The 17789-nt window shown below is 42.0% G+C and overlaps 1 protein-coding gene across 4 annotated transcripts; it reads left to right on the forward strand.

Annotated features, from left to right (window-relative positions):
- Positions 1–585: 585 nt before the first annotated feature.
- LOC110492152 (G/T mismatch-specific thymine DNA glycosylase) lies at positions 586–11485 on the forward strand. Of its 4 annotated transcripts, none has more exons than XM_036951024.1 (10): positions 586–809; positions 5669–5838; positions 5963–6371; positions 6550–6619; positions 6890–7025; positions 7183–7265; positions 7365–7459; positions 7748–7919; positions 8175–8319; positions 10581–11485. In XM_036951024.1, the coding sequence occupies exons 3-9, from the start codon at positions 6123–6125 to the stop codon at positions 8294–8296; spliced, it is 927 nt and encodes a 308-aa protein (XP_036806919.1). In that variant the 5' UTR covers positions 586–809; positions 5669–5838; positions 5963–6122; the 3' UTR covers positions 8297–8319; positions 10581–11485. The 4 variants fall into 4 exon arrangements, with proteins under 4 accessions (XP_036806919.1, XP_021421885.2, XP_036806917.1 ...); XM_021566210.2 differs by having other exon boundaries at positions 597–809; positions 6067–6371; XM_036951022.1 differs by lacking the exon at positions 586–809 and adding an exon at positions 2535–2661 and having other exon boundaries at positions 6067–6371.
- Positions 11486–17789: the final 6304 nt, after the last annotated feature.

A 17789-nucleotide genomic window follows, 5' to 3' on the forward strand; every position in this document is an offset into this window, starting at 1 on the left:
TGGCTAAGCCTAATGCCTATTCATCACTTATTGTTATTATTATTACAAATAGAAGATTATAACTTTTCACAATGGTGTTCATTTAGTAAAGTTAGATCAAAGCTCAATCAAATGATTAATTCGTATTAAACAGAACCGAATATAATATAATAGCATATATGCCTACTGTAGCATAGTAGGTCTAGAAGTAACGCCAAAAACACCTCGGTCATTTATTTTCTCTAGCTGAATAGGAGCTTTTCTTTTCTCATGTGACCAACACTCAAAGGCGCGTGCCACTAAGCAGGACAAAATAGGCCCACTAGAAAGGCTTATACATTTGTTACCACCACCTGCTTTAATTCGCTCACGAAACAGGAATACAAGAAAATCTAAATGCTTATTCTCATGGAGCTAATTCATATCAAACTAATGAAGCGGCAACCTTGCCTGCTTGCAAGTGGTCAGAGTGTTGGAAGCCAATGGAAAACCACCTCGCGAGTTTAAAAGTCCGTAGAGCAAACCAACGCTGATATGGGGGGGGATGTGGCTTGGGTTATGTATATTTTTTGCGGTTCATATTATAATTAGCATGAATCCCTGATGTCAATATAAATGTTTGTTATACATGCACTAAAAGTTGACGTATTATTTCAGGAGAAGAACGTTTTTACTTTTTTTCCCTATTAATCATGTTGGTATATTCCCATGTCAAAGTTGACGTGCATCGCTTTCTTTGTTGCATGCTAGAAAGTCCAAAGGGAAATTGATAGAGTACAATCGTTTTCAAGAAAAATAATAATAAACACATTCAACCATATCTGTAAGAGGTATGTATGCATTTGGTCAATTAACGTTACATTTGGTCAATTAAATACGCTTTGTATTTATTGGACAGCGAACCGGATCATTGCTAGTTAGCAAGTCATTCATCCATGCTATTTAGCGGAATAGCTAACCAAGCTAGTTAGCATAGCTATATTCGCCAGCTAACGTTAAGTATCCATAATGGCTTAGATTTTGATTTAAAGTACACTATAGACGAAGTAGGGGTAGAATGTGTGGTTGTTTAATTTGTTGACAAACAAGTTACTAAAGCGACACTAGTCTAGCACAACATTTATCCTTTTGACTTTTCTCCCTGACACTTGCTAGCTGACGTATTCATCCTACAATGCCAGACATTGACAATGACCAGGAAATGTGCTATATCCAAATCAGAATAATAATAATGTCAATATGAATATTGATCAGACTAACAAAGTAAATCCACCATAAATAAAATAAAAGAAAAGCTGTGTGGATGACTGCTTGTCCTCTCAAAATATTTTCAACAGTGTTGAGTTCTCATAGCGCTCAGGAAGGAGATGCGTTCTGTTTTCTAGAGATGAACATACAACAGCAAAGGACCTTGTGAAGGGGTTGGAGGAAACCGGTGCAAAAGTATTTATATCCACAGTAAAACGAGTCCTATATCGACATAACCTGAAAGGCCGCTCAGCAAGGAAGAAGCCACTGCTCCAAAACCGCCATAAAAAAACCAGGCTATGGTTTGCAACTGCACATTAGGACAAAGATTGTACTTTTTGGAGAAATGTCCTCTGGTCTGATGAAATGGAAATAGAACTGTTTGGCCATAATGACCATTGTTATGTTTGGAGGAAAAAGGGGAGGCTTGCAAGCTGAAGAACATCATCCCAACCGTGAAGCACGGGTGGCAGCATCATGTTGAGGGGGTGCTTTGCTGCAGGAGGGACTGGTGCACTACACAAAATGGATGGCATCATGAGGATGGAAAATTCTGTGGATATATTGAAGCAACATCTCAAGACATCAGTTAAAGCTTGGTCGCAAATGGGTCTTCCAAATGGACAATGACCCCAAGCATACTTCCAAAGTTGTGGCAAAATGGCTTAAGGACAACAAAGTCAAGGTATTCGAGTGGCCATCACAAAGCCCTGACCTCAAACCTATAGAACATTTGTGGGCAGAACTGAAAAGGCATGTGCGCGCAAGGAGGCCTACAAACCTGACTCAGTTACACCAGCTCTGTCAGGAGGAATGGGCCAAAATTCACCCAATTTATTGTGGGAAGCTCGTGGAAGGCTACCAGAAACATATGACCCAAGTTAAACCATTTAAAGGCAATGCTACCAAATACTAATTGAGTGCATGTAAACTTCTGACCCACTGGGAATGTGATGAAATAAATAAAAGCTGAAATAAATAATTCTCTACTATTATTCTGACATTTTACATTCTTAAAATAAACTGACCTAAGACAAGGAATTTCTACTAGGATTAAATGTCAGAAATTGTAAAACTGAGTTTAAATGTATTTGGCTACGGTGTGTGTAAACTTCCGACTTCAACTGGACATGCATATACAAACACACAAGTATGTGGACACCCCATCAAATTAGTGGATTTTGGCTATTGCAGCCACACCCGTTGCTGACAGGTGTATAAAATTGAGCACACAGCCATGCAATCTCCATTGGCAGTAGAATGGCCTTACTGAAGAGCTCAGTGATTTTTAACGTGGCACCGTCATAGGATGCCACCTTTCCAACAATTCAGTTTGTCAAACTTCTGCCCTGCTAGAGCTGCTCTGGTCAACTGTAAGTGCTGTTATTGTGAAGTGGAAACATCAGGGAGCAACATCAGCTCGGACGCAAAGTGGTAAGCCATTCAAGCTCACAGAATGGGACAACTGAATGCTGAAGCGTCTGTACTCGGTTGCAACACTCACTGCCGAGTTCCAAACTGCCTCTGTAAGCAACGTCAGCACAATAACTGTTCATCGGGAACTTCTTGAAATGGGTTTCCATGGCCAAGCAGCCGCACACAAGCCTAAGATCACCATGCACGTTGACTGGAGTGGTGTAAAGCTCGCCTCCATTGGACTCTGGAGCAGTGGTAACGTGTTCTCTGGAGTGATTAATCCCGTTTAACCATCTGGCAGTCCGATGGACAAATCTGGGTTTGGCGGATGCCAGGAGAACTCTATCTGCCCGAATGCACAGTGCCAACTGGACATTTTGGTGGAGGAATAATGGTCTGGGGCAGTTTTTCATGGTTCGGGTTAGGCCCCTTAGTTCCAGGGAAGGGAATCTTAACGCTGCTGCATACAATGACATTCTTGACTATTTTGTGATTCCAACTTTGTGGCAGCAGTTTGGGGAAGGCCCTTTCCTGTTTCAGCATGACAATGCCCCCGTGCACAAAAAGGTCCATACAGAAATGGTTTGACGGCCGGTGTGAAAGAAATTGACTGGCCGGTTCAGAGCCCTGACCTCAACCCCATCGAACGCCTTTGGGATGAATTGGAACCCCGACCACGAGGCAGGCCCAATCGCCCAACATCAGTGCCTGATCTCAATAGTCCCCGCAGCAATATTCCAACATCCTGTGGAAAGCCTTCCCAGAATGAGATGTTTGATGAGCAGGTGTCCACATACTTTTGGTCGTGTGTGTGTGTGTGTACACACAATGCATTTGGAAAGTATTCAGACCCCTTGACTTTTCCACATTTTGCTATGCTACAGCTTTATTCTAGATTTTTTTTTTCTCAATCTACACACAATACCCCATAATGACGACGCAAAAACAGGATTTTAGATAATAAAACATGTCAAAACTGTATTCAGGCCCTTTACTCAGTACTTTGTTGAAGCACCATTGGCAGCCATTATAGCCTCGCGTCTTCTTGGGTATGACGTTACAAACTTGGCACACCTGTATTCAGGGAGTTTTTCCCATTCTTTGCAGATCCTCTCAAGCTCTTTCAGGTTGGATGGGAAGTGTCGCTGCACAGCTATTTTCAGGTCTCTCGAGATGTTGGACCAGGTTAAAGTCAATGCTCTGGCTGGGCCGCTCAAGGACATTCAGAGACTTGTCCCGAAGCCACTTCTGCGTTGTCTTGGTTGTGTGCTTAGGGTCGTTGTTCTGTTGGAAGGTGAACCTTCGCCCCAGTCTGAGGTCCTGTGCGCTCTGGAGCAGGTTTTCGTCAAGGATCTCTCTGTGGCCTCCCGAGTGGCCTAGTGGTCTAAGGCACTGCATTGCATTGCTAGCTGTGCCACTAGAGATCCTGGTTCGAGTCCAGGCTCTGTCGCAGCCGGCCGCGACAAGGAGACCCATGGGGCGGCGCACAATTGGCCCAGCGTCGTCCGGGTTAGAGGAGGGTTTGGCCGTCGGGGATGTTCTTGTCCCATCGTGCACCATTGCATTTCTGTTCAAAAATTTGTATCAAGACTGCCCAAATGTGCCTAATTTGTTTATTAATAACTTTTTATGTTCAAAATTGTGCACTCTCCTCAAACTATATCATGGTATTATTTCACTGTAATATCTACTGTAAATTGGACAGTGGCGTTAGATTAACAAGAATTTAAGCTTTCTGCCCATATCAGATATGTCTATATCCTCGGAAATGTTCTTGTTACTTACAACCTAGCCTACGTTAGCTCAACCGTCCCGCAGGGGACCCACCAATCCTGAAGAAGTTTTCAACCATCAAGTGCTATGATGAAACTGGCTCTCATGAGGACCACCACAGGAAAGGAAGACCCAGAGTTACCTCTGCTGCAGAGGATAAGTTCATTAGAGTTAACCGCCTCAGAAATTGCAGCTCAAATAAATGCTTCACAGAGTTCAAGTAACAGACACACCTCAACATCAACTGTTCAGAGGAGACTGTGTGAATCGGGACTTCATGGTCGAATTGCTGCAAGGAAACCATTACTAAAGGATAAGAAGAAGAGACTTACTTGGGCCAAGAAACACGAGCAATGGACATTCTGGTACCTTTTGAAGTTTCTGAATCTGTCCTGGAGGGTATGATGTACTTGTTTTACAGGTGTCACTACAGCTTTCCCCAAACTCAGTCATCAAGGCAAAGAGTGGCTACTTAAAAAAAATACAAATAATCTAAAGTACAAATATATACTAATATATTTTTTCACCAAGGGGTGTACGTTTAGGGTTTTGCCCTAACAATGCACGGTTGATTCAAATTATCAAAGGTTAATGATTAGTTGCCTATTTGAATCAGCTGTGTAGTACTTGGGCAAAAACCAAAACTTGGGTCCTGAGGACCGACTACAGGAAACCCTGTGCTAGAATATACACTGAGTATACAAAACATTACAGACCAATCAGGTGAATCCAAGTGAAAGCTATGATCCCTTATTGATGTCACTTGTTAAATCCACTTCAACCCAGTGTAGATGAAGGGGAGGAGACAGGTTAAATAAGGATTTTTAAGTCTTGAGACAGTTGAGACATTGGTTGTGTGTGCCATTCAGAGGGTGAATTAAGTGCCTTTTGAACGGGGTATGGTAGTAGGTGCCAGGCGCACCGGTTTGTGTCAAGAACTGCAACACTGCTGGGTTTTTCCACGCTCAACAGTTTCCCGCGTGTATCAAGAATGGTCCACCACCCAAAGGACATCCAGCGAACTTGACACAACTGTGGGAAGCATTGGAGTCAACATGGGCCAGCATCCCTGTGGAACGCTTTCAACACCTTGTAGAGTCGGCATGACTTATTGAGGCAGTTCTGAGAGAGAGGTGGGGGGGTTTCAACGCAATACTAGGAAGGTGTTCCTAATGTTTGGCATAGTCAGTGTATTTCAGTTATATAATTAACAATGTGGGTCTTCTTTTTTTTTTTGTCTTCCTTTTTTCAGGATTCAGTCTACTCAACAGCTTCAAGCTCTACAGGGGCAGTAGCCGGGCATCAACCACCATCACAGTCCTCACCCTCACTACACAGAGGGACCAAGACAGAGGGTCATGGCTCATATGGTTGTCAGTCATGAGCCCATGGCACTGCAAGAGCCCGCCAACATAGCGAAAGGTACCCTAGTTCTTTATTCCCACAGAGCTGTATTCAATAACGGACATGAGCCTTAATGTATTTCTGATGGATTTAAAGTTGATTCATTTGTGGGCGAAGTGTTCTTTGATGCATTTCCCCACAGATTTAAAAGCAAATGCTTCATCGAACAAATCAGTGTTCCTGTGACAGTCGAGGCTAGTGTGAAGTTTCACAGCGAGGTGATTGGAAGATCTCTCCCTCTTGCAGCTCCAGCAAAAAAGCGAGGGAGAACGGCACAACCAAAGGAACCCAAGCCACCCAAAATGCCCAAGGCCAAACCGGGACCCAAGGCCAAACCGGGACCCAAGGCCAAACCGGGAGCCAAGGCCAAACCGGGACCCAAGCCCAAGAAAGGCAAGGAGTGTCAAGAGGCAGACGGCACGCAGGAGAAAATAGACAAGACCTTCAAGAAAGTCAAGAAGAAAAGGGACCGCTTCAAAGGCATGACTGAGGATGAGGTCATGAGTAGAACTCTGACCGACATCCTTGACCACAACCTGGACTATGTTATCGTGAGTTCACCGCTTTTGTCGCTTTGTGCCAGACATTTTTTGATGTGCGCCAGACATTGGAGCGACTTGATTTGTCCAATGAGAAATGCTTATTTTCGTTTTCAGCTGCAAAATGTTCTGTCTTGCGTGCTCTAATGAGAAAAAAACGCTAGTATAATATGCAACTTTTTTGTTCTAGATTGGAATCAACCCAGGTCTCGTGGCAGCCTATGTTGGACGATGGTTCCCTGGCCATGGAAACCATTTCTGTAAGTTGCTTTGCGTATTTATTCAGTCTCTTACTTTGGAAACATCATAAATCTTCCTTCTCAGTATTTGTTTTGTCTGTTCTTTCATTACCCTAACACCATTTATGAATGAAATAAATTGCTAAACTTTACATTCAAGGCAATGTTATTGTTACTCATGCCAAACAGGATGACGCAGTTGTACGCTTAGTGCGCAGAGAATACAGATTTTCACCCCAATTTCAGAAAAATAATGGCACAATGAATTTAATGAGTAGTTATCCTCTTCAGGGAAGTGCCTGTTCTTGTCCGGATTCACTGATGAGCAGCTTAACCACATGAGCGACACCAGCCTGCCAGAGAAATATAAGATCGGCTTCACCAACATGGTGGCAAGGACAACGCCTGGAAGCAAGGACCTGTCAACGTAAGCTTAGGAAGAACATAATAAAATACCTAAAGTCAGTCTGCAATGTCCTGAAAAATGAGTGGGAGGATGCAGAGACATTTGTCTCGAACAGTAGCAAGCTGAATTAACATAGATGGAATACAATGTTTGACTCAAATCTTCTGTTTCTTCACAGCAAAGAGCTACGCGAGGGCGCCTTAATTCTTGTTGAGAAGCTGAAAAAGTACAAGCCCCTAATAGCTGTTTTCAATGGAAAATGTAAGTAGCTACACATCCCTGCTAAATAGGAGAAATTCCAGTGGCCAGAACTTTCCTTTGAAATTCGATATTAACCATTGACATTCTGTTTATTTTCAGGTATCTATGAAATGTTCTGCAGAGAGATGTTTGGTAAAAAGCCCAAGAAGCTTGACTTTGGTCTGCAGCCACACAAGATACCGGACTGTGAAGTGGTAAGGGCTCTGCTACCTGGTAGTGTATGTTGTTGTGGTGCTCCAGGTACTGTATTTCATGATGAATTGAGGATAAAGAAATGGAAGAGTTGAAAGAAGATGTACTTCCTGGATCAAGCGCTTTCTCACAATAACTGATCCAAATGTCACCGTTTTGACTAAAGATTCAAATCGAACAAAACAGTCTTTGAAATAGTTCACATTTAACTATGATCATTGAGCATACGGTGGCAGTACCGTGCCATTTCCCCTTTGAAATGACATGTAACCCTGCCCTCGCCCATACAGGCATTGTATCTGATGCCCTCGTCGAGTGCCCGCTGCGCCCAGTTTCCCCGTGCCCAGGACAAAGTGCACTTCTACATCAAGCTGAGGGAATTGAGGGACCAGCTCAGGGGCGTGGCCCGATCTGAGGAGATTCAGGAGTTGGAGTACAGCTTTGACCTGGGACTGGCCAAAGGTAAGAGAACGTGCTGCAGGCAGTGCTATAATGACTATTCAAACAGGAACATCATTGACCTAATTAATATAAAATGTACATTTATTATGATACGGTACAGTGTGACATTTCATTTTGAAGAATGAAATGAAAACCCATCACGGTCCTGTCCCATCTCATGGTCTCAAGGAAGTCATAGTCACCTGAAGGAGCTGATTTCAAAACAACAAAAAAAAAAGTTGTGAATTGAATTGTGTGTTTTTCTCCCCGTTGCAGAGGACGCTAAGAGGATGGCGATCAAGGAAGAGGCGTACGACCCAGGCTACGAGGCCGCCCTCGGCGGAGCGTATGGAGAGGGCGGGCCCGGGCCTGAGGAGGGCCAGAGCAACGGTCACTAACTTCTCGTTGGCTGGGAACACAGGTCAGCACCATACAAATAGAATGAGCAGTAACTATATCAACTGTGGTCTTAAAAAGTGGTAGTTAACCCTAATTACAAAAGTACTTCCGCATCCTCACCTTGTAGTGAGTCTAGGTGCCACGAGGTATCGTGATCCAAGCACTGGATTTGTATGTGCCTCGAATTCCTCGTCTCCTGACACTGCTACAGATTTAAAGGGGCTGGATAGGTGGGAAAAATATGGCGTAAATTACATCCAGCCTATCAAAAGGCATATTTTGCGTATTCCTGTCCAATCCCTCCAGATCTACGGGAGTGGCTAGGGGTCGGTTTGGAATGCAGGGTGTGTCATAAATCCTGTGTCATAAATCCTAGCGGTCAAACAGGGAAATGGTTCCAATCGTTATTCCACCATTCATTTTCCCCAAAGGGGATTTTTGAGGGGGGGAAATGCAACCCTTGGGGTCCCCAGGACAGAGTTTGGGAAACACCGAACTACAGCCAGAGGATGGGTACATGACGGACACATTGTTGTTTTGCAGTTCTCATAGAGATTTACACGGTTATCAAAACATCACACCAGGGTAAGCCTACACGAAACAGCCATCATTTGTGTTTCTAAAAACCCCTATGGGAAAAATGAATGGTGGGTAAATGATTGGAACCATATCCCAGATTGACCGCTAGGTTTTATGGGTATTATGACTCATACTGTGGTACTCTATTGCTGATGGCATGGCCAAAAATGTAGGAGACTGAATGGGGTTTTGAAACCAATTACCTAGACTGTAGAATATTTTTTACCAAAGCTATGTCTAGGGGTCCTAGCTAACTAACTGGGCCATAACCTAATATTAATGTGTGCACTAAGCATGAAAGTAAGCGATTTTAAGCTGACCGGTGTTGTAATTAGGACACACGTACTTACCAGGGTCCAGGGTGAGCTCTGTCTGGACTCTGTAGTCAGTCAGCCCAAGCAGGTCATAGTTGTTCAATTGTGACAAAAATAATTCTAATATACACAAAAATAATCAAGAAGGCATGCCAAAACTAAAGTCCTACTCCGTACACTTCTCACCTGCTGATCACTAACTTATCATGCCTTGCTGGCACAGTCAGTACCAGGCCCGGTTGCTGCTGTCCCCTATGGATGGGATGTGTACTGTCTAGCTATGGCCTAAACCCATAAGCTCAATTCCCAATAACCTCCACTTAGCCCTCCCCCTCGTTTTCGAGTGTCCCTCGGTGGTGGAGTGTCCTTCAAAACGGAGCAACCAGTGGTAGGGAGAGAAATAACCCTATGAAATGGGAAATCACTTGTGAACAGCAGAAGTGGCCAAAGGATAGTCTACGACGCAACTCATTGATGTCGGGCCTTGTGTTTTTGACAATGCCTGTACTGGTGGCAGTAATAGTTTTCCTTCCATTTCTCATGCAACAAATACGTACTTACCATATGAACAATATATGAGAACTGCAAAACAACAATGTGTCCGTCATGTACCCATCCTCTGGCTGTAGTTCAGCGTTTGCCAAACTCTGTCCTGGGGACCCCAAGGAGTGCACGTTTAGGGTTTTGTAAATAAGAATTTGTTCTTAACCGACTTGCCTAGATAAATAAAGGTTAAATATATTTAAAAGAATTGTTCCCCAAAGCCTGCTTTAGCATGGGCAGCGCCATTGAGGACTTTCACAATTTTTCTTATGGGTTAAGGAAGGATCACATAATTCCATCCAGGTCATCGGGAGAAATCAGCCAATGAGCAAACATTCCATAACCGCAGGTGGCAGTGAGTAAATCACCAACTTTGGCTTTACACATGTTCAGACAACACACTGGCAGTGGCAGTATGCACCTATTCAGTTCGTTTAGACTCAAATGTAGAAGAAGAAATGGAAAGCCCTAAATTAGTGCTGCCCATGCTGTCGCAGAAGCCATATTAGCACGGATACAAAGAAGCCCGATCTTTTGACCTCCAAGCCTAAAACACTTGACTACCTGTTCCAATTTTTCTTATTTATCCTTTATTTAACTAGGCATGTCATTTAAGAACAAATTCTTATTTACAATGACGGCCTAGGAACAGTGGGTTAACTGCCTTGCTCAGGGGCAGAACAACAGATTTGTACCTTGTCAGCTTGGGGGATTCGATCTGGCAACCTTCCGGTTACAAGTCCAACGCTCTAACCACGAGGCTACCTGCCGCACCTAACAATGGGCTCGAGGTAGCGTGCCCAAATTTCCTCACCTCAGCTTTAAAGGCTTTTTGTTCTAATTTCAGACGCTGCCGAGAAGGCAAACACTTACCAACCTCCTACGGCCGCCACCACCACCACAGAAGGACAACTCCCAGACAGACAGTGGATGAGGCAGTCTTTCACTGATCAGATTAGACATGGGTGGCTCTAAAGAACCACAGGCATGGGTGGGCAACGTATAAGAAAGGGTAAATGGCTCCTAACGAGCCCTATCTATTCGTGCACAGACCTCAAAGCCGCACATCCTTTACCCTCCCTTCAACAAGAAGCTGCACCTCTGTTTAAAGACAGAAATAATAGTTTTTAGTGTTTTGTATTTTTTTTGCCATTTTGGAATATACACTTGGCTACTTGATAGATGGAATTGTCTAGATTTATAATTTTTAAAGGATTTGTGAAATATGAGCTTTTTTTAAAAATCTGGTTTTGTCATACTGTGTGTGTGTTTGATTGCCCACAAGGCAGTCCTTTTTAAATATGTGAAATCAGGGACTTGACACTTTGTTTTAATACCGTACTTTGCCACAGGCAGGTACAGTAGGTGTAAGCAAAGCATGCATACTGTATTGGTTACTGCTCTGACAGTACAAATGGTTCTAAATCAAGCTTTTACACACGTGTCAGAGAGTCCCAAATAAACATGTGACAAAACACATACAGTAAGATGACACTGTAAGTAATGCATTGTGAAGTTTAAGATGAGCTAGTACTCTACTTTTTATATAAGTGCTGTACCTTGAGGAGAATGAACTAGACACAAGGTCAAAAAGTGATTCCACTGAGGGATGATTTAGTAATGTCTTTACAAGCCTTTTATCATGGAGTTGCAAAACTCAAGATGGGTGCTATATATTTTTTATTTTACTTTCTTATGTTTAGTATGTTTCTGAAAATGTTGTTTATAAAATTATGGGGATTTTCTATTTTACTTGGCTTTTTTTTTTTTTAACTTTGCAGCCTTAAAAGAAACATCAGGTAGCTGTGTTGGTAATATTGTTTTTATTCGAGTTCTGAAGGTGTGTTTGTTGAAAACATTGCCTCTAGCCTTCGTTCTGTTAGCATACCAAGAAATTGTCTTCTGTTGCATCCTGAGTGACTAAACGCTGGGATGTGTTCATAAAAAAATGTAAACATTTTTCAATTATTTGAAACGGATACAAAAACGGAGTTTCGGACAGAATGTCCCTTCCGGGTTTCAACCAGTTTTTTCCCATTTGGTGCCTAATGAACACGACCCTGTTCTTTCTTAAAATCGTTTCATGCTGTACATTACAATATACTCTTTGCACACGTTCTTACTTCTGAGATACTACTCATGATCCCTCTGGGCAAATGTATGGATGCACGCTGAGAAGTGTTGTCATAGTACCTTTTTTTATGCGTACAGTTAATTTGGAAAGTATTCGGACCCCTTCACTTTTCCCACATTTTGTTACGTTACAGCCTTATTCTAAAATTTATTGAATAAATGTTTTTCCTCATCAATCTACACACAACACCCCATAATGATGAAGAAAAAACCGTTTTTTATAAACAGAATTACCTAATTTACTTAAGTATTCAGACTATTGATTGGAGTCCACCTTTTGTAAATTCAATGATTGGAAAGGCACACACCGGTCTAATATAAGGTCCCACAGTTGACAGTGAATGTCAGAGCAAAAACCAAGCCATGAGGTCAAAGGAATTGTCCGTAGATCTCCGAGACAGGATTGTGTCAAGGCACAGATCTGGGGAAGGGCACCAAAACATTTCTGCAGCATTGAAGGTCCCCAAGAACACAGTGGCCTCCATAGTTCTTAAATGGAAGAAGTTTGAAATCTTCCTAGAGCTGGCCGCCCAGCCTAACTGGGCAATTGGGGGAGAAGGGCCTTGGTCAGGGAGGTAACCATGAACCCAAGAGTTTCTCTGTGGAGATGGGAGAACCTTCCAGAAGGACAACCATCTCTGCAGCACTCCACCAATCAGGCCTTTATGTTAGAGGGGCCAGACACAAGCAACTCCTCAGTAAAAGGCACATGACAGCCCACGTGGAGTTTGCCAAAAGGCACCTAAAGACTCTGACCATGAGAAACAAGACATTCTGGTCTGATGAAACCAAGATTGAACTCTTTGGCCTGAATGCCAAGCGTTGTCACGTCTGGAGGAAACCTGGCACCATCCCTACGGTGAAGCATGGTGGCAGCATCATGCTGTGGGGATCCTTTTCATCGGAATGGACTGGGAGACTAGTCAGCATCGAGGGAAAGATGAACAAAGCAAAGTACAGCAAGATCCTTAATGAAAACCTGCTCAGGACCTCAGATTGGGTCGCAGATTCAACAGGACAACGACCCTATGCACACAGCCAAGACAACGCAGGAGTGGCTTTGGGACAAGTCTCTGAATGTCCTTGAGTGGCCCAGCCAGAGGCCGGACTTCAACCCAATCGAACACCTCTGGAGAGATTGAAAATAGCTGTGCAGAGACGCTCCCCATCCAACCTGACAGCCTGAGAGGATCTGCAGAGAAGAATGGCAGAAACTCCCCAAATACAGGCGTGCCAAGCTTGTTATGTTATACCCCAAAAGACTCGAGGCTGTAATCGCTGCCAAAAGTGCTTCAACAAAGCACTTAGTAAAGGGTCTATATTTATTTATTTGCCAACATTTCTTAACCAGTTTTTGCTTTGTCATTATGGGCTATTGTGTGTAGATTGATGAGAGAAAAACGATTTAATCCATTTTAGAATAAGGCTTTAACGTAACAATGTGGAAAAGGTCAACGGATCTGAATGCTTCCCAAAATGCACCTGTCGATGTAACAGTATGTCAGAAGTTCTAATACTTAAGCATTAGTCTTTACACCAGTGGTGAAGTTACAGCAGCATTCCATGTCACAAGTCCCAAGTTGCCTACCGTGAGCTAGATCAGGGTTTAAATGGCTACAAGCTCACCTTTTGAGGTTTTGTATTGGTTTATTTTTTTGTGACCAATGTGAATTTAAATAAAAAATAATAATTTTGCCAATTGTAATTCAATTGGTCACTTCCTGTACATGTTATCCTTGTAAAGAGACTAAATAATAATAGACCTAGGCTGGGATTCAGTCAGAAACCAAGCTATAGTGGCTTGACATTTTATAGGACATTTCTCAAATGAATCTGACATCTGCAGCATTTACCTTGAATGCGATCTAATGTTAAAGTGGTATTATGTTTATATTTTTTTCAAATTAATAAATTGTGAAGCTGATGTCTTAGACCAATAAATATTCAACCTGTCATGGCAAGCCAAAATAAATTCAGGACCAGAAGAACACCTATTAGTAGATGGGTTTAATTATTTATTTTGAAGCCGACATTGAATATCCCTTTGCGCATGGTGTTCTTAAATAGCACTTTAAATAGCACTTTGGATGGTGTATCAGTACACCCAGTCACTACAAAGATACAGGCGTCCTTCCTAACTCAGTTGCCGGAGAGGAAGGAAACCGCTCAGGGATTTCACCATGAGAGCAATGGTGACTTTAAAACAGTTACAGAGTGATAGGAGAAACCTGAGGACGGATCAACATCGTTGTAGTTACTCCACAACACAAACCTAAATGACAGAGTGAAAAGAAGGACGCCTGCACAGAATAAAAATATTCCAAAACATGCATCCTGTTTGCAATAAGGCACTAAGGTAATATTGCAAAGAAATTAACTCTGAGCAAATTCAACAAATCACTCTCCTCTTTTACATGCACCCCAATATCCCGTTATTACTTTGGGATAGTCAAGTATTCTGTTTTTGAGTTGCCGCAAATACAGTGCCTTGCGAAAGTATTCGGCCCCCTTGAACTTTGCAACCTTTTGCCACATTTCAGGCTTCAAACATAAAGATATAAAACTATATTTTTTTGTGAAGAATCAACAACAAGTGGGACACAATCATGAAGTGGAACAACATTTATTGGATATTTCAAACTTTTTTAACAAATCAAAAACTGAAAAATTGGGCGTGCAAAATTATTCAGCCCCTTTACTTTAAGTGCAGCAAACTCTCTCCAGAAGTTCAGTAAGGATCTCTGAATGATCCAATGTTGACCTAAATGACTAATGATGATAAATACAATCCACCTGTGTGTAATCAAGTCTCCGTATAAATGCACCTGCACTGTGATAGTCTCGGAGGTCCGTTAAAAGCGCAGAGAGCATCATGAAGAACAAGGAACACACCAAGCAGGTCCGAGATACTGTTGTGAAGAAGTTTAAAGCCGGATTTGGATACAAAAAGATTTCCCAAGCTTTAAACATCCCAAGCAGCACTGTGCAAGCGATAATATTGAAATGGAAGGAGTATCAGACCACTGCAAATCTACCAAGACCTGGCCGTCCCTCTAAACTTTCAGCTCATACAAGGAGAAGACTGATCAGAGATGCAGCCAAGAGGCCCATGATCACTCTGGATGAACTGCAGAGATCTACAGCTGAGGTGGGAGACTCTGTCCATAAGACAACAATCAGTCGTATATTGCACAAATCTGGCCTTTATGGAAGAGTGGCAAGAAGAAAGCCATTTCTTAAAGATATCCATAAAAAGTGTCGTTTAAAGTTTGCCACAAGCCACCTGGGAGACACACCAAACATGTGGAAGAAGGTGCTCTGGTCAGATGAAACCAAAATTGAACTTTTTGGCAACAATGCAAAACGTTATGTTTGGCGTAAAAGCAACACAGCTGAACACACCATCCCCACTGTCAAACATGGTGGTGGCAGCATCATGGTTTGGGCCTGCTTTTCTTCAGCAGGGACAGGGAAGATGGTTAAAATTGATGGGAAGATGGATGGAGCCAAATACAGGACCATTCTGGAAGAAAACCTGATGTAGTCTGCAAAAGACCTGAGACTGGGACGGAGATTTGTCTTCCAACAAGACAATGATCCAAAACACAAAGCAAAATCTACAATGGATTGGTTCAAAAATAAACATATCCAGGTGTTAGAATGGCCAAGTCAAAGTCCAGACCTGAATCCAATCGAGAATCTGTGGAAAGAACTGAAAACTGCTGTTCACAAATGCTCTCCATCCAACCTCACTGAGCTCGAGCTGTTTTGCAAGGAGGAATGGGAAAAAATTCAGTCTCTCGATGTGCAAAACTGATAGAGACATACCCCAAGCGACTTACAGCTGTAATCGCAGCAAAAGGTGGCGCTACAAAGTATTAACTTAAGGGGGCTGAATAATTTTGCACGCCCAGTTTTTGATTTGTTAAAAAGGTTTGAAATATCCAATAAATGTCGTTCCACTTCATGATTGTGTCCCACTTGTTGTTGATTCTTCACAAAAAAATACAGTTTTATATCTTTATGTTTGAAGCCTGAAATGTGGCAAAAGGTCGCAAAGTTCAAGGGGGCCGAATACTTTCGCAAGGCACTGTAAACATATCCGTTTGCATTAACCAGAAAAGGCTTATGTCCCGGTTATGAGAAACCCGGATAAGATGCCTGGGATATGCTGATCGTAGATGGGATACTGGGGCATGTAAACATCTTATGCCGTTTACTGTTGTTTTTCACGGTCTGTGCAGGTTCAGTTTCGTATATCATCACTGTTGTGATGTTTTCATCTAATTGTCAAACAAATCACTTCAAGAAGCAGGCTACCTGTGCAGTTCAATACACAATCTATTTAGCTGATATGCTGTATTGGACCATATAGTTTACTGGCTTAGGCTACTTTTACCCTTCATTTAGAAACATTTCTGATTATAATTTTCAACATTTGTTGGCCATATTATAATTTCCGACTTATGGTAGGTCATTTTTTGTTGTTGTCAACTATAGTTCGATGCCTGCATCTTCTCTTCTGTCATAACTTGTTGCCCCGGAAGACTAAATAAAGTTGTGCTCACATGTATGTCTTACATTGATAGAATGAATGCATTAGTAATCTAGTTAACACAGGTAAAGTTGTCTGTTTAGTTTAGGGACCGGGGAGAAAATCCAATCATTTAAAAACAGTGGAAACCGTTTATAAGGAAATGAAAAGGTGAGAAAACTATGAAACATATTTCTGATAAGACTTCAGTTCGACTTGGGTGCATATTTTATGTGGTTGAAATACTGCCTGCTTGCATAACAGTGTCAAAGATAACAATTACATGCACATTAGCATTTTCTCAAGAGTTGCTGAAAGAAATAAATCATATTTCTCCACTCCTGTTCCAGAGATAAAATTAACATTTGTTGTATAATTTTCTGCAAGAAATGCATAATTCTGCAGGAGTTAATATTATATTTGACTACATGTGAGAGGTTATAGGCCTACAGTCAGTGTCCAGATTTCAGTTACTATTCCATTTAACCTATATGAAATTAAATTAGGAATATTGTGTTTATTCATGGTAAATGGATATTCGTGAGCGGGATATCAAAGGTTCATGTAAACAGCTTATCCCGAATAAGACCTTAAGCGGGATATGATCTACTATCCGGAATACTGAACGCATGTAAACGTGGTCACTGAGTACCACTCTTCATATTTTCAAGCATGGTGGTGGCTGCATCATGTTATGGGTTTGCTTGTCATCGGCAAGGACTAGGGAGTTTTTTGGGGGGATAAAAATAATAAGAATAGAGGTGAGCACAGACAAAATCCTAGAGGAAAATCTGGTTCAGTATGCTTTCCAACACTGGGAGACAAATTCACCTTTCAGCAGGACTATAACCTAAAACACAAGGCCAAATATACACTGGAGTTGCTTACCACAAATGTTCCTGAGCGGCAACATCTATGGCAAGACTTGAAATGGCTGTCTAGGAATGATCAACAACCAACTAAACAGAGCTTGAATAATTTTTTTAATAATAAATGGGAAAATATTGTACAATCCAGGTGTGGAAAACTCTTAGAGACTCAACACTATAATCACAGCCAAATGTGATTCTATGCATTGACTCAGGGGGTTGAATACCTATCAAGAAATATTAAGTGTTTTATTTTCCATTGTTAAAAATAAAGTTAGAATTTAGAGTATCGTTGACAAAAAAAATCATATATTTTAATCTCACTTTGTAACAACAAAATTTGGAAAAAGTCAAGGGGTGTGAAGGCACTGAAGGTGTCACTGACTCTTATTGTTACCAAGGAATTGTGCATGCATGATATAGGCATGTGAAGTAACATCACTTTTCACGGGGGGCTGGCTGGGAAAAAAACAAACATTTCGTAGGGCCCTCCCTGCACACTTCGGAAACTTCAACACAG

The sequence above is a fragment of the Oncorhynchus mykiss genome, chromosome 2 (genome assembly GCF_013265735.2).
Source record: "Oncorhynchus mykiss isolate Arlee chromosome 2, USDA_OmykA_1.1, whole genome shotgun sequence".
Classification (NCBI taxonomy): domain Eukaryota; kingdom Metazoa; phylum Chordata; class Actinopteri; order Salmoniformes; family Salmonidae; genus Oncorhynchus; species Oncorhynchus mykiss.

What these genes read in the sequence shown, in the direction of transcription:
- LOC110492152 (XM_021566210.2), top strand. Translation starts at nt 5,775, where the DNA reads ATGGCTCATATGGTTGTCAGTCATGAGCCCATGGCACTGCAAGAGCCC. An exon ending in GGAAGCAAGGACCTGTCAAC is followed by an intron (nt 7,026 to 7,182) that starts GTAAGCTTAGGA and finishes GTTTCTTCACAG; the next exon opens with CAAAGAGCTACGCGAGGGCG. An exon ending in AGCTGTTTTCAATGGAAAAT is followed by an intron (nt 7,266 to 7,364) that starts GTAAGTAGCTAC and finishes GTTTATTTTCAG; the next exon opens with GTATCTATGAAATGTTCTGC.